Raw genomic sequence first — 20,370 nt, forward strand, 5'->3', positions numbered from 1 at the left:
TTCCAGATCTGCCAAGTGGTCAGGGGACTCACCGTGATGATGCTTAGATCCAGATTATGTCAACTGTCAACAATGTGTCATTTAATCCATGGTCCTCTCTCAGGAAAAAAAAAAAAAAAAATTGCCTTGACTTCTAAGTGGTGGAACAGTTCTCAGAGCTTCCTGGGTTATAAACCCCAAATTTCACTTGCATAAAATTCTCCATTTCCTTCTTAGGGCATGTGATTAATTTTTTTTCGACAGTGAAGAGGTCTAGGAAATATGATTGGATTCCAAGGCACTGCCACTTCCAGAAAAGAGATTGCAGGTGTCACGTCATTTCGAAGAATAGGTTCTGATGAGCTTGGTGCCAAAAGTTCTTTTTTTTTTTTTTTTTAATGCTTTTTAGGGACGCACCTGAGGCATATGGAGGTTCCCAGGCTGGGTGTCGAATTAGAGCTATAGCTGCTGGCCTTGGACACAGCCACAGCAACACAGGATCCGAGCTGCGTCTTCAAGCTACACCACAGCTCAGGGCCATGCCAGATCCTTAACCCACTGAGCTAGCGAGGCCAGGAATTGAAACCCGCGTCCTCATGGATACTAGTTGGATTCGTTTCTGCTGTGCCACGACAGGAACTCTGCAAAGATATTTTTAACACCTGGAGCAGGGATAGCTCACTTAAGCACAGGGGACTGCTCTTGGGATTACTTACTGTAGAATCCTAAAGATGGCTGGGATGGGCGTAATCTCATTTTCTCTATCTGTTTAGGATTTGCAAGGCAGGACTGTGTTTACCCAAATCCACTTTCACAAGAATGTTCCTAACATGCCTGAGAAGAATTTATGTCTTCATTAGGGGTTCATTGACATCTAGTTTCCAGGACCATTGTAGGAACGGGAGACGTCATTTCTTGGCTCTTGGGGGTCCACGGTCACGGGCTCAGAACCTGAAAAAGTCCAGAGCTACAGCAGCTGGGTGGAGGGGCTCCGTACCCCGGCCCCTCCCAGGGCATTGCATCCTGTGAAAGGCATTCCAAAAAGAGCCCTGGGAGGGAGAGCTGGTTCCTCTTCCAAATGGGCCCAGTAGGAGGAGGCCTGAAAATTCACTAACAATGGCCAGATTAACGGGAGAAAAGAGGTTTATTTACAAGTGCATGAGGGACCTCCCAGTTTGAGAAGCTGGAGAACATTTTATATATGTATCGATTTAACGGAAAGAGGGGGTGTTAGGGTTTCAGTGCGAGGGTATGGAAAGTTCTACTGGGCTTTTCCATGCTAAGGAAATAAACTGTCTTGGAGGGAGAATTTGCAGAAAACTTCCCTTGGAAGGTGGAGTGTGGGAGTTAAGGGAAGCTGTTTTTTTGGGAGGCAGATAAAGCACAGCTGACAGCAATGCCAGATCCTTAACCCGCTGAGTGAGGCCAGGTACTGAACTTGCGACCTTCTGGATAATAGATTTGTTTCCTCTGAGCCACGACGGGAACTCCCTAGTAATAATTCTTTTTTTTTTTTTTTTTTTTTTGATTTCTTGGGCTGCTCCTGCGGCATATGGAGGTTCCCAGGCTAGGGGTCCAATCGGAGCCGTAGCCGCTGGCCTACGCCAGAGCCACAGCAATGAGGGATCCGAGCCGCACCTGCGACCTACATCACAGCTCACGGCAATGCCGGATCCTTAACCCACTGAGCAAGGCCAGGGATCGAACCCCCAACCTCATGGTTCCTAGTCGGATTCATTAAGCACTGAGCCACGACGGGAACTCTGCTACTAATAATTCTTATAGGTACTAACAAAAATGGTGATAATAATGGTAACACTTATTACTCTGATAACAATAAAAATAATAGTAATACCACTGTAATGATACAGTGATAACTATTATAGTATCTCCCAGTTAATGAGAACTTATCACAAGTAAGACATGATGTCAGTTGCTTTACATAGATGAATTTCCCCTAGGCCAACCCCATTTTGTTCGTCTCTTAAATGGGAATATTAAAAAAAAAAAAAAAATTTCTGTTGTGGCACAGCAGGATTGATGGGGTCTTGGGAACCCTGGGATGTGGGTTCTATCCCCAGGCCAGCACAATGGGTAGGGGATCGCGTTGCCACAGCTGTGGCTTGGGTTGCGACAGTGGCTTGGATCTGATCCCTGGCCCAGGAACTCCATGTGCCGCAGGGCAGCCAAAAAAGAAAAAATAAATTCCAATTTCATGGTATTATAGTCAGAGCCAGTGAATGTGACATAAGCTAAGACGAGGTTGGCTCACTGGAAATGAATCCGACTAGCATCCAAGAGGATGCAGGTTTGATTCCTGGCCTCTCTCAGTGGGTTAAGGGTCTGGCATTGCTGTGAGCTGTGGTATAGTTCACAGAAGCGGCCCAGATCCTGCGTTGCTGTGGCTGTGGTGTGTGCTAGCAGCTACAGCTCTGATTTGACCCTTAGCCTGGGAACCTCCATGTGCTGCAGGTTCGGCCCTAAAAAGACAAAAAAAAAAAGGATTAAGAGGATGTCAAGAATCTTTCCAATCAGGGAGTTCCCTGGTGGTCTAGCGGTTAGGTGCATCTCAAAATGGATGGTCACGTATCTTTCGGAATCTGGGTCCCCAAATAGGCAAAGGATAGGAACAAATAATTCATGAAAATCAACTCACTCTGCTGGAAAACCAACGGAGAGACAGAAGTGCTCAGAAATTGACGTCGTAGCACAAAATTGGTGGCCAATTGACAATTAAATATAAGCACTTGCTCTTTTGCCATTTCTTGCAAATCATCCTACAGATGTGACTGCACGTGTAGAGAAGTAAATGAGTACAAGGTCACACACTGCAGGGAGTTCCTGTCTTGGCTCAGTGGTTAACGAATCTGACTAGGAACCATGAGGTTTCGGGTTTGATACCTGGCCTTGCTTAGTGGGTTAAGGATCTGGCGTTGCCGTGAGCTGTGGTGTAGGTTGCAGACGAGGCTTGGATCCCGCGTTGCTGTGGGTCTGGTTTAGGCCGGCGGCTCTAGCTCCGATTAGACCCCTAGCCTGGGAACCTCCATTTGCCGCAGAAGTGGCCCTAGAAATGGCAAAAAGCCAAAAAAAAAAGTTTACACATTGCAGCATGGTAACAGCAAAATATCAGAAACTATCCATTGATAAGGGATAAGGGATAATGCATAATTCTGATCTGTAGACACCCACTGGAAGGGATGCAACTCTACAGAAAAAATGAGGATGCTCTTTGATTTGGAGAAATATCCAGGAGTTACTGTTGGGAGAAAAAAAAGGGATGCAGGAACATGTATATAGTAGGGGAGAAATTTATGTTACAAAACCAAGTAACACAGGTGACAATGCGTTGTGACTGCAAGATCCCCTGTTTGTATGGGTGGTGAGGACACATGATTGGGGGAAAAGAAACAAGGGCAGGGAGTTCCCTGGTGGCTGAGCAGGTTAAGGACCTGGCATCACTGCCGTGGCACAGGTTCCCTGGCCCTGGGAACTTTTCTCAGCTGAGAGAAAGACAACGAAAGAAGGAAGGAAGGGAAAAAAAGGACAGAAAGAAAGAAAAGAAAGAAAGCAAGAAAGAAAAAGTTTCCATGGTGGCCCAGCAGTAACAAACCCGTCTAGTATGCATGAGGATTCAGGTTCGATCCCTGGCCTTGCTCAGTGGGTTAAGGATCTGAGAAATGCTGAGGGCCGTGGTGTAGGTCACAGTTTTGGCTTGGATCTGGCGTAGCTGTGGCTGTGATGGAGGCCGGCCAGCTGTAGCTCTGACCTGGGAACTTCCATATACCTTGGGTGTGGCCCAAAAAAGACAAAAAAGGAAAGAAGGAAAGAAAGAAAGATGAGTGGGGAGTAAGGCCTGTCAAACCCCCTTTTTTTTTTTTTTTTTTGGCAGCACCCATGGCATAATGGAAGTTCCTGGGTCAGGGATCGAATCCCAGCCACAATTGTGGCAATGCCCGATCCTTAACCCACGGTGCCACAAGGGAACTCCCCTGTCAACTTTCACCTTTTACAAATTATTTTAAAATTTTGGGGAGCTCCTGTTGTGGCTCAGAGGAAGTGAATCCAAGTAGCATCTGTGAGGATGTGGGTTCAGTCCCTGGCCTCGCTTAGTGGGTTGGGGATCTGGCATTGCCATGAGCTATGCCATGAGGTGGAGGCTGGCAGCTGCAGCTCTGGTTCGACCCCTAGCCTGGGAACTTCCATATGCCACAAGTGTAGCTCTAAAAAGCCAAATAAAAAAAAATTTTTTTTGGAACCAGGTTAAGTTTGATCAAATATATCCTCTTATTTGTTACAATGTAGACGAAAAGAAGTTGCAGAAATGTTGGCGCCTACATTCTGCTTTTTGGAAAGTCACAGCGTTGCTTCTTAGCATTCTGCAGGGTACGAGGAGGAAGGAAAAACATCAGACTTGTGGAACTTCATTTTCCAAATCCTTTTTAGGGATATTTGTTTTTATCCTTTCTTTTCAGTCTGGGGAGGGGAGTTTCCTGAAAGGCAGTTAGCACAGATCACCTGGGGGCCAGGACAAGGGGCTGTTTTAAGGTCATTACCTTATAATAACAAAATGCTCAAATTTACCCAGCAATTGCCGGGGTTGCACTGGCCCCTTTTTAGAAAAGGAAAAAAAAGGAGACTGATTTCTTCTTCTTCTTCTTTTTTGCTGTGTCCTGGGCACGAGGAAGTCCCTGGGCCAAGGATCCAACTCAAGCCACAGCAGTGACCCAAGCCACAGCAATGACAAAGCCAGGTCCTTAACCGCCAGGCCATCTGGGGAACTCCAAATATTGATGTTAAAAACATGCTTGTTGGAGTTCCCGTCGTGGCGCAGTGGTTAACGAATCCGACTAGGAACCATGAGGTTGCGGGTTCGGTCCCTGCCCTTGCTCAGTGGGTTAACTATCAGGCGTTGCCGTGAGCTGTGGCGTAGGTTGCAGACGCGGCTCGGATCCCGCGTTGCTGTGGCTCTGGCTGTAGGCCGGTGGCTGCAGCTCCGATTCAACCCCTAGCCTGGGAACCTCCATATGCCGCGGGAGCGGCCCAAGAAATAGCAACAACAACAAAAGACAAAAAAAAAAAGGCAAAACAAAACAAAAAAAACATGCTTGTTGCAGGATGCCATGTGATGGTGCGAGGCTTTGAACCCAGTACCTTGGCACTGAAGCGTTCGAATCTGCCACGTGATACAGCCTTTGCCATTCCGGCCTGGCTTACCTTGTCCAGGAACCCACCACAAAAGGAAGTGTTCCCGTGGGACAGCATCTCAGCTTTGCCCGGGATGGTGTTGCTTGGCGCGCCCCCTGCTGGCCGGATGGGGAAAGCGCATCTCTGGGTACAGACAGACGTGGTGTGTGAAGTGCCCTCGGAATGTCACAAGTCATTTTCGGTGTAGGTCAAATTTAGTTTGCGGATCTGCAGCCACGGTATCCTTTGTATACACCGCCATTGCGAGTAGACGACGCCATCAGCCCTACCACTCCACGGCTCTTTAAACGCAGGGTCCCTGATTCCAGCTGCTGAAACATCCACCCTCTGGACAAGTCCCTTGCCCCCACTCCCTCCCACTGAGTGGCTGTGTCCCATCGCCCTATGCGGGCGCCCTGAACCCTCTCTGGCCTCTTTGGGATGTGTTCCAGAATGACCACAATGTTCTTTTCCAAAGGCAAACAATTAGCCTACCATCAACCCATCTAAAAAGACCTTAATGGTGTCCGGGGTCCTTGAAAAGCGTATTCATACCCCCGCTTACAGGGATGCTGACCATCTTGGCCCTGTTAGTTCTTCAGGGTCGTTACTCTCCCTCTGCCCCAGTAGATTTCAGCCACGACCACTGTCCTTCATTTCTCTTCCCCCCAGGGCTGTCAGCACGATGCTCTCTGCCCGGGATGCTTTTTGCTAGTTCATCCCCAGCCTGTGTGTCCTTCGAAACCTAAATACCATTTCTTCAGAAAAGACGTCCCGGACAAGACCAAATTTCCCTCTATTTTTTGCACAACAGTCCACAATATTTTTGGATCAAACTCAGAAGCGTCTATTATAGCTTTTTTTTTTTTTTTTTTTTTTTTTTTTTAAATAGGAAATCAAATGATACAAAATGAACAAGAACATACTGGGTGTACGGAGCCTGGACCAGTCCCTGATCTTGCTGTCAATTGGCAGGAAATAAAGACGACGCAGAATCCTTGCCCCAAGAAGGTGTGAGCAGCAAAATTCTGACTGTGGGACATTCTTATGGGTCAAACAGCTCAGGTTCTGCAACATAGGTTATAACAACGGGAATATAGAATTCCAGAGAAGTGTTTGGGTGATGGAAAAGCATGAGAAGAGAAGGGAAGGAGTTCCCTGGTGGCGAGTGGGTTAAAGATCTGTCATGGTCACTGCTATGGTGTGAGGTTCAAGCCCTAGCCCAGGAACTTTCCCATAATGGGGCTGGGAGAGGCCAAAAAAAAAAAAAAAAAAAAAAAAAAAAAAGAGGAGATTAGTACTATACAACTTTTTCCCCCATTTTTTAAAAAGTTTTATTGAAGTGTAGTTGATTTAAAATGTGATACTTTCTGCTGTACAACAAAGTGATTCAGTTATACATGTAGACACATTAGTTTTTTTCTAGATCCTTTTCCCATCAAAACCATGACAGAATATTGGGTGAGTGTCCTGTGCCAGACGGCAGGTCCCCTGTGGCCAGTCGTTCCATACACCACCGTGGGCATCTGCCAACCCCAAACCCCCACTCCATCCCCTCCCCCTCCCTTGGGATAACCCTGTGTTTTCAAAGGCTGTGAGTCTATATAACTTATTTATTGTGATGCGTATCAGTCTGTATTTAATTTTATTATTCTTATTTATTTGGCTGTGCCCATGGCACGTGGAAGTTCCTGGGCCAGAACGTGAACCCGTGCCACCTCATTGACCCAAGCAGAGTGGCAGTCCAAGCCACTGCAGTGACAAGGCCAGGTCCCTAAGCCTCTGTGCCAGCAGAGCACTCCTAGTCTCTATTTCATTTAATGATGCATTTCTGTATCCTACTGGGGGACCCTAAGATCCTTTTGACAGATGTTATTCTTTTTTTTTTTTTTTTTTGGCTTTTTTTGGCTTTTTTTTAGGGCCACACCCATGGCATATGGAAGTTCCTAGGCTAGGGGTCCAGTTAGAGCTCCAGTTGCCAGCCTGTGCCACAGCCACAGCAACATGGGATCCAGGTCATGTCTTTGACCTACACCACAGCTCGTGGCAATGCTGGATCCCCAACCCACTGAGCGAGGCCAGGGATCAAACCTGCATCCTCATGGATACTAGTCAGATGTGTTTCCACTGCACCACACTGGGAACTCCGATGTTATTCTTGAATTCACCCATCCAAACAGCAGTTCAGTGTTTGGAATATGAAATCAACACAGGGCTTGCTCACACTGTGACGCTGGCTCAGAGTACACGTTACTGGTATTAATTGAACATATGGTGGTAGGAGTTGCTATTGTGGCTCAGCAGAAAGGAATCTTACTAGCATCCATGAGGTCCCAGGTTCAACCCCTGGCCTCACTCAGTGGGTTAAGGATCCGGTGTTGCCGTGAGCTATGGTGTAGGTAGTAGGTAGCAGACGTGGCTTGGATCCCTGGTTGCTCTGATTGCATAAAATTAACCGTCTCTACCATTGTAGGTGTACAGTTCTGTACCATTGAGTACATTTCCATTGTCCTTCGACCAGTCTCAGAACCCTTCTCTTCTTGTGCCCATTTAACAATAACTCCCCGTTGCCCCCTCACCTCAGCTCCTGGCAAACCACCGTTTGACTTTTCTGTCTATGAATTTGATTCTCTGGGCATTTCATAGAAGTGGAATCATACACTCTTGGTCTTTTTGTGACTGGCTCATGTCACTTAGCACAGTGTCCTCAAGGGTCCTCCATGTTGTAGCAGGGGTCAGCCATTGCTGTTTTCTCAGGCTGAATCATATTCCACTGTCTGTATGGAGCATATTGTGTCTGTCAATTCCTTTGGGGATGGACATAGGAGAAGCTTCCATGTTTGAGCTACTGTGAATAGTATTGGTATAACCATGGGTGAACGGTTATCTCTTTGAGATGCTGTTTTCTGTTCCTTTGGGTCTGTACCCAGAAGCTGAATTACTGGATCATAGGGTAAATCCATTTTCAATATTTGAGGAATGACCACATTTTATGCATAGTATCTACTCCCTTCTCCATTTTACTTTCCTACTCACAGTGCCCAAGGGCTCCTCCGTAGTATCTGAACAAGAAGAACACAGACGCCCAGAGAATGAAATGACTTCTCCAGGTGCACAGAGGGTGTTGGTGGAGCCAAGATTATTTTTAAAACTCTTTAATTTTTAATTTTTCTTTAATCTTTTTAGGGCTGCATCTGTAACATGTGGAGGGTCCCAGGCTAGGGGTCGAATCAGAGCTGTGGATGCCACCACAGCCACATCAAAGCAGGATCCAAGCCACATCTGCAACCTTTACCAGAACTCAGGGCCATGCCGGATCCTTAACCCACCAAGTGATTCCAGGGATTGAACCTGCGTCCTCACAGATGCTCTTCAGATTCCTTTCCAGTGAGCACGGAAGCTCTGAGCCAAGATTTTAACCAGAGTTCCCTGGCTCTTTGAATGTTTGCTCTTAACCAAAGTGTAACCATGGACTTTGGAGTGTCATGGGCAGAGGCTTCCTGAAGATGAAGAATGAAGGGTTGGTCCCTTTCCTCCAGGCAGTTGGGAGACAGACCAGTGTGGTCTGATGCCATGACTGAGCTGGGCTAGAGTCTGTCCCATGTCATTCTGCCTGAACTCGCAGTTCCAACTCCATGTCACTCTGCAAGCAGTGACACAAAAAGACGTCCGTTTCTAGGATCCTTGGTGTAGAAAGATGTGGAGTCTTAAGTTCTCTGATCACCCAGCCCCTTAAAGAGTCCCTTCACACATAACATGGAGGTGATGGAATAATGATGAAAATTTCCCCTGTTTTATAGAAAATAGAAGGACAAAGATGGTACATGGTTTGTACGAAACCAGACAAGCTAATGCATAGCAGAGCTAGATTTGAATAACAGAGCTGGTTGATTTCAATTCTAGAATCATCAATTCTAGGGGAGTTCCCCTTGTGGCTCAGTGGAAACGATCCTGATTAGCATCCATGAGGACACAAGTTCGATCCCTGGGATCACTCGGTGGATTAAGGATCTGGAGTTGCTGTGGCTGTAGTATAGGCCGGCAGCTGTAGCTCGGATTCTACCCCTAGCCTGGGACCCTCCATATGCCGTGGGTGCAGCCCTAAAAAGACAAAAGACAAATAAATAAATAAATAAAAATAATAGAATCATCGATTCTAAAATCAGCACCATATACCAATTAAGCAGCTGCTGTGTGTGCCACACACTGTATTAGAAGCATTTACAGAGTTCCCGCTGTGCCTCATCAGGTTAAGATTCTAACTAGTATGTATGAGGATGTGTGTTGGATCCCTGGCTTTCTCAGCGAGTTAAGAATCTGGCATTGCCATGAGCTGTGGTGTAGGCAGCAGTATCAGCTCTGATCTGCTGCTGCTGTGGCTGTGGTGTAGGCAGGCAGCCACAGCCCTGACTGGAATCTTAGCCTGGGGACTTCCATATGCCCTGGGTACAGCCCTAAAAAACACAAAAAAAGAAAAAGCTTTTGTTTCTGAAGGGACAGAAAACTTTTCTCTCTTTTGCCTTTTTTTCTGTCTTCTGACTTTTTAGGGCGGAACCTGTACATATGGAGGTTCCCAGGCTAGGGGTCCAATTGGAGCTGTAGCTGCCAGCCTATGCCAGAGCCACAGCAAAGCCAGATCCGAGCCGTGTCTATGGCCTACACCACAGCTCACGGCAATGCCGAATCCTGAATCCACTGAGCGAGGCCAGGGATGGAACCCACAACCTCATGGTTCCCAGTCAGATTCCTTTCCATTGTGCCACAACAGGAACTCTTGCTTTTGCTTCTGAAGGACAGAAAACATCTTTCTTTTGCTTCTGAAGCTCTTGCTTTTGCTTCTGAAGGGACAGAAAACATCTTTCTTTTGCTTCTGAAGGGACAGAAAACTTTCCTTTGCCTGCTGTAATAATTACATTTCCCTAAGAGATGGACGAATGTAGTCTGGTATCTAGAGGAGGCCCATAAAAATTCTGAGGCTCAAAGGCAGTTGGGCACCTAGGGTTTATATGCTACTCAGAGCCAAGGAGAAAGGGTGGGGTTCTGGGGTTCAAAGGGGAGGGAGACAGCGCCCAGGAGGATGGGAGGAGCAAAGCTTTGCCACTCCATGAAGTCTTTCCAAGATAACAAGTTACCTGTGACAATAGCTCTCTTCCTGGCATTGGCTCCGATCGGCCCCCTAGCCTCAGAACTTTCATATGTTGCAGGTGCCTAAAAGGAAAAACAAATAAAGAAACAAACAAACCCCAAAAACCTTGCACTGAGGGTAACCACAGAAGAGTCACTGGCTGATTGCAACACTACAGGTGATCCTGCTCACTCAGCGCCACCCCAGCCCCACCCCCAGCCCCATGCCAACAACCCAAGGTTAATTGAGTCTAGCCTTTTGTGCTCAATAACTTCCTGCTTTCGTTTTTGGAGATGTGTCAGCTCCAGCCCCACACAGCTTAACCTCAGTCTCCCTGCGTGTTCCAGTGCTCCAGGCTCTGCTCCAAGAATCCAGTAAGTCTTGGTATCCCCTTCATCTGGAGGAGACTGGGCGCTGGGTTCAGCTACTCCTGGATATTTGTTGTTGTTGTTGTTGTCTCTTTGTGGCCACACCTGCGGCATAGGGAAGTTCCCAGGCTAGGGGTGGAATCTGAACTGCAACTACCGGCCTCATGCCACAGCCATGGGGATGCTGGATCCTAAACCCACTGAGTGACACCAGGGATCAAGTTTGCCTCCTCATGGATACCAGTTGGGTTTATTGCTGCTGAGCCAGAGCGGAACTCCTTGGCTACTCCTAAAGAGAACTCTGCCATCCCAGGGTGCAGCTGGGTCAGCCTGGCTCAGCCTGAGGGTGGAAAGACCCATTCTGCACAGGAAAGCAGGAGCTGGCAGGTGTGAGGGTTTGTGTGAGAAGAGGTGGGGTGGGGAGATTACATCCATGTCCAGAGGCTCTAAGACTAGTATTTAGGTTTGTGTTCTGACAACAGGAAAAATTGCCCTTATGTAAGGTGTATGACCTGGGGACCACTGACTTCAGGCTCCTGTCTACTACCTGGCACACTGTGTCTGCAGGTACAAGGATGACATGAGGGACTTGGCAGCATCCTGGATTTGGTATCCGTGAAGGATGATGGTGTGGTGATTTATGTTAAATCCCCTTGGGGTTTGTTACAGCCAGGAACTCTGTGAAGCTGGCTCTATTGTTTATCATTGGCAGCGGCAATTTTAAAATTGGTGATAAAATACACAACAAAATCTATTTAAGTATTTAAAAATTTTTCAAGTTTTATGGAAGTATAGTTGATTTCCTTCCTTCCTTTCTTTCTTTTCATTTTTTCTTTTGCTTTTAGCACCACATCCGCCGCATATGGAAGGTCCCCAGCTAGGGGTCAAATCAGAGCTACAGCTGCCGGTCTACACCACAGCCACAGCAACGTGGGATCCCTACTGAGCAAGGCCGAGGCCAGGGATGGAGCCCACATCCTCATGGATATTAGTCAGAGTCGTTTCCCCTGCACCTCAACGGGAACCCCCAATGATTTTCATTGTTGTGATCATTTCTGCTTTACAGCAAAGGGGTTCAGGTAAAGACCATGGAATGCTTCATGACTGTGTGTCTCATCCTGGCGCAGGGGCCATGCTAATCTTCTTTGCAAGATTCCAGTTTTAGCAGAGGTGCTGCTGAGGCCGGCACCCATGCTAAGCAGTTTAAAGTGTGCAGGTCACTAAGTTGACGTACGTTTACATATTTGCTGAGCAGCCAATCTCCAGACACTTTTCATGCTGTAAACCTGAAACTGTGTCCCCATTGGACAAGGGCTTCTCTTTGTCCCCTCACTCAGCTGCTTTCGACTTTGTGTCTCTAAGGATCTGACTCCTTTGGGTACTTCATGGCGGTGGAAATACAGAGTATTTGTCTTTTGGTGCCGGGCTCCTGTCACTTGGCAAAATGTCCTCAAGCTTCCTCCAGGTGGTAGCACAGGTCAGATATTGTTGTCTTTGTGTTCCTTTCATGGCGCAGTGGTTAACGAACCTGAGTAGGATCCATGAGGATTTGGGTTCAGTCCCTGGCTTTGCTTGGTTGGTTAAGGTTCAGGTGTTGCCATGAGCTTTGGTGTAGTTCACACACGTGGCTTGGATCCCTGTTGCTGTGGCTGTGGTGTAGGCTTGTGTCTGCAGCTCTGATTCCACCCCGAGCCTGGGAAGCTCCATCACTAAGGATGCAGCCCCAAAATGCCAAAAAAAAAAAAAAGAAAGAAAAAAAGAAACGCTGTCTTTTGAAGGCTGACTCCTATCTCACTGTCTGTATAGACCACACTGTTAGCCTTTCCTTCATGGATGGACACGGGAGCTGCTTCCGTGTGTCAGCTTTGGTGACTAATCCTGCTGTGAACAGGGGTGTCCACAGCTCTCTGAGACCATCTTCTCTGTTATTGGAGGGTATCCCCAGAGGGGGAGTGTTGGATTATATGGGAAAGCATTTTTAGTTTTTGGAGGACCCCCCGTCTTTTCTCCACAGAAGCTGCTCCTTTAACACTCATCCTAACAGTGCACGAAACTGGTCAGAAGCATTTGAAAAAGAGGCAAACAGGGGTTCTGAGCAGTACATGACGTGTTCAAAGGCACAGGTGTGGGGGCGGAGCCAAGATGCGAATCAGCGTTTCCTGGCTCTTGGAAAGCTTGCTCTTCACCACTGGGCTGAGCTTGGGCTTTGGAGGCTCCGTGGGCAGGAGCTTCCTGAAGGTGACTGTGTTCACTGGGTCAGCCTGGCCCTCAGAGCTGGGTAGTGGGGAGACATTGTGTGCCCCAAAGATTAGGAGAGAGAATCCTGTCACTTCTGATTGAGAGTGAAGGTGGGACCCTTTCCTGCAGACAGTTGGGAGACAGACCAGTGTGGTTTGATGCCTTGACTGAGCTGGGCTAGAGTCTGTCCCATGTCATTCTGCCTGAACTCGCAGTTCCAACTCCCTGTCACTCTGCAAGTAGTGACACAGAAAGCAGTTAGTTTTCAGGAACCTTGGTGTAGAAAGATGTGGAGTCTCAGTTCTCTGATCACCCAGCCCCTTAAAGAGTCACTTTGCACATAACAAGGAAGGGAAGGAATAAGGATGGCAACAATATCCCTTGTTTTATGGTGGAAAGGAGGACAAAGATGGCACACAGTTTTTACTCAATCAGACAAGCTGATGCATAGCGGAGCTGAACTGGAACCAGCAGATCTGGTTGATTTCAATTCTATAATCATCTCTCTTAGCCACTCAGCGTAGACCAATTAAGCAGCTGCTGTGTGTGCCAGGCACTGTTTTAGAAGCTTTTGCTTCTGAAGGGGCCAAAATCTTGGCTTTCTAGATTCTTTGACTGGTCTGATCATGACATTTACATAGCAGATGAACAAATTTAGTTTGTTAGGTACAGGAGGCCCATAGAAACTCAGAGGCTCAAAGACAGTCAGGCACCTGAGGCTTAAATGCTCACACCCTGAGCTTAATGTGAAGGGGTGGGGATCTGGGTGTTCCCAGGGGAGGGAGACAGCCCCCAGGAAGCTGGGAGGAGAACTGCTTGGGAAGCAAATGTTTGCCCATGTATTTAGAGATGTCTTTTTTTTTTTTTTTTTTTTTTTTTGGTCTTTTTGCCATATCTTGGGCCGCTCTCGCGGCATATGGAGGTTCCCAGGCTAGGGGTCCAATTGGAGCTGTAGCCACTGGCCTATGCCAGAGCCACAGCAACACGGGATCCAAGCCACATCTGCAACCTACACCATAGCTCACGGCAACACCTGATCCTTAACCCACTGAGCAAGGCCAGGCATCGAACCCGCAACCTCATGGTTCCTAGTCAGATTTGTTAACCAGTGAGCCCCGGCAGGAACTCCTAGAGATGTCTTTCTGAGATAAAACTTTATCTCTAGAAACAGCTCTCTTCCTGGCATGGGCCGTCTGTCTAAGTTATTGAGCAGTTAAGGGAGAGGCCACAGCTGTTCCTGAGTCTTCTGGGTCCTCATTGCCTTCAGCTCCAAACAGTGCACATGTAAAATGGTGCATTTTTGGAGTTCCTGTGGTTAACTAATCTGACTAGGAACCATGAGATTGCAGGTTCGATCCCTGGCCTTGCTCGGTAGGTTAAAGATCTGGTGTTGGTGTGAGCTGTGGTGTAGGTTGCAGATGCGGCTCGGATCCCGAGTTGCTGTGGCTCTGGCGTAGGCCAGTGGCTACAGCTCCAATTGGATCCCTAGCCTGGGAACCTCCATATGCCGCAGGAGCGGCTCTCAAAAGGAAAAGGCAAAAAAAAAAAAAAAAAAAAAAAAAAAGTGGTGCATTTTGGGGGAGACATAATTCTCTCCCCTCCCTTCTCTGCAAGCAGCCTTTCCAGTAACTTTGAACCATGTGGAAAGTCTTCCTTAGATTTGAAGAAACCAAAGCTCAGAGATGGAGAACGTGCCCCGTGTACCCCTTTACCCGCTGCTACCATAACCCCGTTGCTTTGTGGAGTCAGACTCCCAGGGTCAAGTGTGAATGGACATTCTTGGGGACTTTGTGACTTATTTTCTCTGCAGGGCGGAGCCTCTTCAATATGTCCAGGATGCTGGGTCAGCGTGTTCGCCAATTTGGTGAGAAACTGGTCCGAAGGCAGCCACTAGAGCCCAGGGAGGAGTCTGAGATTCCCACACTTCATCTAAACACCCTCAATCTAGTGCTTTTTGGTGTGAATACCCCCAAGGCTCGTATATACATCCTGGCTGGTGCCATGGCCGTGTATGTAGCTGGACCTGCGGTCATCGTCTCCTTCTTGCTCGTTGCCTTATTTGCCGTGTTGTGTGCGTTCTGCTTTGCTGAGTTTGGGGCCCGGGTACCCCGCTCTGGTTCTGTGTATCTCTACAGCTATGTGACAATGGGACAACTGTATGCCTTCATCACTGGCTGGACCCTCATACTGCATTTAGGCGTTGGTGAGATGCCGGGAGCGGGCCATGCTGTGGGCTTAAGACCAGGGACCTGGGAGAGAGATCTGGGGTCTTCCCTTGTTCATCAGCCCTTTGTCATTGACCTTGTAGAGGGAGTCAGATGGTTGTGGCAGAATCCCCTCCCCCTGAATTCTCCTCGGCTCTATTCTGTTGTCCTAAAATGACTGGACCCAAAACTTAGAAGGAGGGGGAAGTGTAGGGAGTGGGTGCAAGGGAGGCACAACCCACAGGCTCACTTCTCAGCATTTGAAAGGCTTTGCTCAGCTGTTGTCTTCCTGGATTTACCTGTACCAGTTGAGTGGGATTTCAGCCCTCATCTCCCAGCTGTGCTGGTCCTACTTCCCTGTGTTCTTTTCTTGCAAAACCTCCATCTCCTCCTAACATATCACATAGCCCATTTAGTCACCTATTCAGCTCCCCTGAGCCCATGAAGTGAAACTTTGAGACAGGGTATTTTGTCTGTTTCTTCCCCCCCAAATGCACTCCAGGGTGTTTGTAGGGGTTCAGTTACTGTCCTTTCATGAATCTACCTTCTGCCACTGCAGCCACTGCCTACTTGACCAGGGCCTGGAGCTACAACTTTGACAGCCTGATTGGGAACCACATCTCACAAAAATTAGAGGGAATGTTCTCTGAGCATATGCCCTCGTTCCTGGCCCCATACCCAGACTTTGTTGCGCTGGCCCTGGTGCTGCTGATGGCTGGTAAGAAGGGGTCAGAGCTAAGCTGGGGAGCATGGACTGTGAATGGGGGCCTGGGATGGGAAGGGCTTGGGTTCCCGAATGGTGGGGGGATTAGGACTGGAGAGAAAGGGTCAGGAAGGCAGAGCTTAGCCCATTGTTTTCCACCTTTGCAGCACTGACGTTTGCCCACGGGTGGGGGCTGTCCTGTGCTCCCCGAATTACAGTTTTCTTTTTTAATACATGTATAGGGGTGGCATATGGAATTTCCTCAGTATATGATCTGAATCCAAGCTACATCTGCAACCTACACCACGGCTCATGACAACACTGGATCCTGAACCCAGTGAGTGAGGCCAGGGATCCAACCCACATCCTCCAGAGGCAAGGCTGGGTACTTAACCTGCTGAGCCACAGTGGGAACTCCTGTAAAATCACTGTTGGATGTTGACCAGCATCCCTGGCCTTTGCTTCCCCATGTGACACATGACAGTCGGAATATCTCCAGATATGGCCACACCACCATCCAGGGACAAAATCAGCGCAGCTCAGAATCACTGAGAAAATAACAGGTTTCCTCCTCTATATTGAGAACAAGGATATTCTTCTAAAGGAAAGGAGATTCCGTGGTTCTCTTCCTTGCACAGTAGTTAACGAATCTGACTAGGAACTATGAGGTTGCGGGTTCGATCCCTGCCCTTGCTCAGTGGGTTAAGGATCAGGTGTTGCCGTGAGCTGTGGTGTGGGTCGCAGACGCAGCTCAGATCCCGAATTGCTGTGGATGTGGTGTAGACCGGCAGCGACAGCTCCGATTGGACCCCTAGCCTGGGAGCCTCCGTATGCCATGGGTTCGGCCCCAGAAAATGGTAAAAAGACAGAAAAAGAAAAAAAAAATATAAAGAAAGAGAAAGAAATGAACCATCTTGGAGTATACAATTCCGTAGCACTTAGGACATTCACAGTGTTGCACAACCAAAATCTCCCTCTACTTCCAAACATTTTCATCTCCCCCAAAGGCAGCCCTGTACCCACTGAGCATCACTGTCCATCCCCACCCCACCTCAGGTCCCCAACCCTAAGCCCTTGACCACCGCCCATCCACTTTCTGTCTCTGTGGATTTAATTATTTTGGAGGTTTCACACTTTCCGTCTTTCCCACAGGGCTACTGATTCTGGGAGTTCATGACTCAGCCCTGGTTAGAAAAGTGTCTGCAGGCTGCAATGTTTTGGTTCTCAGCTTCATGATCCTCTCTGGCTTCATTAAGGGAGACCTGCACAATTGGCAGCTCACAGAACAGGACTACAAACTGGCCACATCTGGATCCTCTGACAGCTATAGGTTAGGAGGGTCCTCTTGCCCCTAGTCCTGCTTAGCGGGGGCTGCAGATCTAGGAATACGGTGGGACTGGAAGAGACCTGGGCTGATGGATCCAGATGATGGGGTCCTGGAGCCCAGGTCTTGGGGCGTTAACAGAAGAGTCCAGTAGAGATGTCTGAACAACCTCCCCCACATTCTTCTTCATCCCTTCTCTCACCACAGCCTGGGCCCTCTGGGTTCTGGAGGGTTTGTGCCCTTTGGCTTTGAAGGGATTCTCCAAGGAGCAGCTATGCCTTTCTACTCATTCCTTGGTCTCAATGCCATTGTCACTGCAGGTAACATGGTCTTTGTGTGTCCTTTCCAGCTTTGCCCCTTTGGGCTGCCCTTGAGCAATGGGGTTGGCAGTTGATGAGGCTGCTTTTGGAGATGCAAGGGGGAAGAATATTGAATGATTTCACAGCTGTGTGTTTTCCTGACCTGATGCTCCCACCATCCTGCAGGGAAAGAAACCCCTAACCCTCAGCGTTCCATCCCTTGGAGCCTAGGGATCTTCATATCCAGCTGCTTTTTGGCCTACTCTGGTGTCACAGCAGCTCTCACCCTCATGGTGCCCTACTACCAGATTCATCCTTACAGTCCGCTGCCGCAGGCTTTTCACCATGTTGGGTGGGCTCCTGCTGGATACTTGGTGGCTGTTGTCATCCTGTGTGCTCTTTTATACAGGTCAGTGTCAAAGCTTTCTCTCCATGTACCGTCAGATGCTCAGACATCCTCTCTCTTGGGATCGAGGGACAAGAGGGAAAGACACCTCACCCCATGTGGGACTAGGGAGCAGAAACCAGGTCTGTCCTGCTTGTCTACATCTTTACACATGTTCCCATTATTGTCTTTTCCAGCCTCCATGTTGTTATGTTGACCATGTCTCGGTTGATTTGTGCAATGGTAGAGGATGGGCTCCTTTTCCGGGGACTTGGCAAAACCTATGCCCGAAGAGGCACCCCCATCGTGGCCATCCTGGTTTCTGCAACTCTTTCAGGTCCATAAACACAACCCAGTCCTTCTTTGATCAATTTCCTTAGCTTGGATATATCCAGTGGCTTCTTAATCCCTCCCCCAACCCTCATTCTAGGGATCCTGGCAGTACTTTTTGAGATCTTTCATCTTGTGGAACTCATGTCAATTGGGGCCCTGCTTTCTTACTTCCTTGTGACTTTTTCTGTCCTGATCCTCAGGTGAGACTCCACTACACATTAACTGGGGGTATTGGGCTCATGGGAATTGAAGGGGAGCTAATGAGCATCTGTCTTCTAAATGTCCTGCTAGGCTCTGGAAGGAAAGAGGTGGGTTATACTGACTGATGTTGGATGCATAGAGGCTGCTATTAACATTGCCTTAAATCCTCTGCTTCAGATACCAACCAGACCAGAACTTCAGCAAGAAGGAGAAAGCAGAGGAGGAAATTGAGATGGAGCCTATAGTTGGAGCAAGTCCTTTGGAATCTGTACCTGAAGCCGGAACCTCAAACCCTCTAAAGAGTCTGTGTGACCCTATCAGCACCACCCCCACTCTGAAATCTGGCCAGATTGTCTATGGATGCACATTCCTGCTGGGTGAGCCTGGGGACATCTCTTTGGTGATCTTCTGAGATGGACAGGATGGGTAGGGAGTGGGTGTGCTGGCAGCTGAGGAGTCTTGCAGATGTGATAGCCCTTCCTGGGGTGGGCAGTGTGGGGAGGGGTGACCCGAGGTCTTGACCCATTTGGCCTCTGGAGTTGAGCCTGCTGTCCTCCCCCTTGACCCTTGCAGTTCTCCTGCTGACCATCCTGAGCCTGCTTCTGGCCCTGTGGCCCAGCCGCGTGTTCTCTGGAGACCCCGGGTTCACAGCAGGGGCTGTGCTGCTGCTGCTGCTTATTGCTGGGATCACCGCCATCATTTGGAGGCAGCCCCAGAACACCTCTCCTCTTCCCTTCAGGGTAGGTGACCTTATGTGCCCAGCTGTCCAGGCTGAGGGGCTGAAGTCGACAAGCTTTGAGGTGAAGTCTCCTTGCTGGACCAGGGAAGGGGGGACTTGCTCAAACCCATGGACCTTCCCTGGTCCCACCCAGTGCTTCCCCCCCACCCCCAGTCTCAGTGGGCCCTGCATGCACAGCCTGAGGAGGACTGGAGTCTCCCCGCCCACGTGGGGGAGGGTCCTCCCTCTCAGATGTGGGTGCTGTGTTCAGTGAGTCACTGACTTTGCCCCCAGGTCCCTGCTCTGCCCGTCCTCCCAGTGCTGAGCATCTTTCTGAATGTCTACCTGATGATGCAGATGTCCTCTGTGACCTGGGCCCAGTTTGGCATCTGGAATGCCATGGGTGAGTGGCCTTCTGGGATGAAGAGGCCTCTTGAGGGACAGAACCCAATCCCCTTCCTAATGACCTCTCCCCACAAACTGTGTCAGACGCCATAATAAGGCACCTTCTGGGCATTTGTAAGTGGGGAGAGGGCCTTCTTTTCCTTCTCATGGTCTCATTTCCCTGCTAGGACTGGCCATATACTTTGGATATGGGATCCGACACAGCCCGGAGGAGAAGAGTGATCCACAGCAGCAGCGTTCAGTTTCCAGACTCTGGATGAACACACCCCTAATGCTGAATCCTCTTAAGCAGAGCAAATAGATGTTCTGTGGCTCCCTCCAAAAGGGCAAATGTCTTCTGATTCAAGGGACGTTTTAAGCCTCTGTGGAGTGTGAATGTGGGATGCATTTAGAGCCCTCTATTTATTGCTGGTGGACACAATGACTTTAACGTGTAATTTAAAGTAAACTATTTTTTTATAATAAATAAGTTCACTTCTATTAATTCACTGGTTCTCAGCACAGCGCTGTTAAAGTCAAGGCATGATCCCTATTCTGTAGATCATGAAGCCGCCTTGCATATGTCAGGAAGTGTCCCAGGTAAGAGGCCGAGCGGTGCTCTGACTCCGGGCTTCTTGCTCAGGGCAGTGGTCTTGCCCAGGACGGTAGCTGCTTCGGTGATATTCACTCCAGTCATTTGTGGGAGGCTCTCCTGGACTCCAGGCCTTTCAGCCTGGTCATGGTGTGTTTGCTTCGGAGCCTGTGGCCACCGCTCCCACAGCCATCCTGTTGTTCCTCCTGATAGACCTCGGGGATGCGCTCATATCCACCATGAACTTGCGGTCGCTTGTACTGATTTCTCTTGGGCCAGGTGATAGCTGGGGAGGGACTGCATTCTCAGGTGGCACCCTGAGCATCTGAGCCT

General features: G+C 48.7%; 1 protein-coding gene across 1 annotated transcript; it reads left to right on the forward strand.

Moving 5' to 3' along the window:
• LOC100626505 (cationic amino acid transporter 3) lies at positions 10,545-19,910 on the forward strand. The gene is given in 13 exon segments (XM_021094916.1): positions 10,545-10,662; positions 14,705-15,097; positions 15,658-15,816; positions 16,954-17,131; positions 17,333-17,445; positions 17,611-17,833; positions 18,007-18,146; positions 18,240-18,342; positions 18,521-18,720; positions 18,917-19,083; positions 19,356-19,464; positions 19,634-19,687; positions 19,690-19,910. Coding segments are annotated over 12 exon segments (1,887 nt in total). The 5' UTR covers positions 10,545-10,662; positions 14,705-14,721; the 3' UTR covers positions 19,755-19,910.

The sequence above is a fragment of the Sus scrofa genome, chromosome 6 (genome assembly GCF_000003025.6).
Source record: "Sus scrofa isolate TJ Tabasco breed Duroc chromosome 6, Sscrofa11.1, whole genome shotgun sequence".
Lineage (NCBI taxonomy): Eukaryota > Metazoa > Chordata > Mammalia > Artiodactyla > Suidae > Sus > Sus scrofa.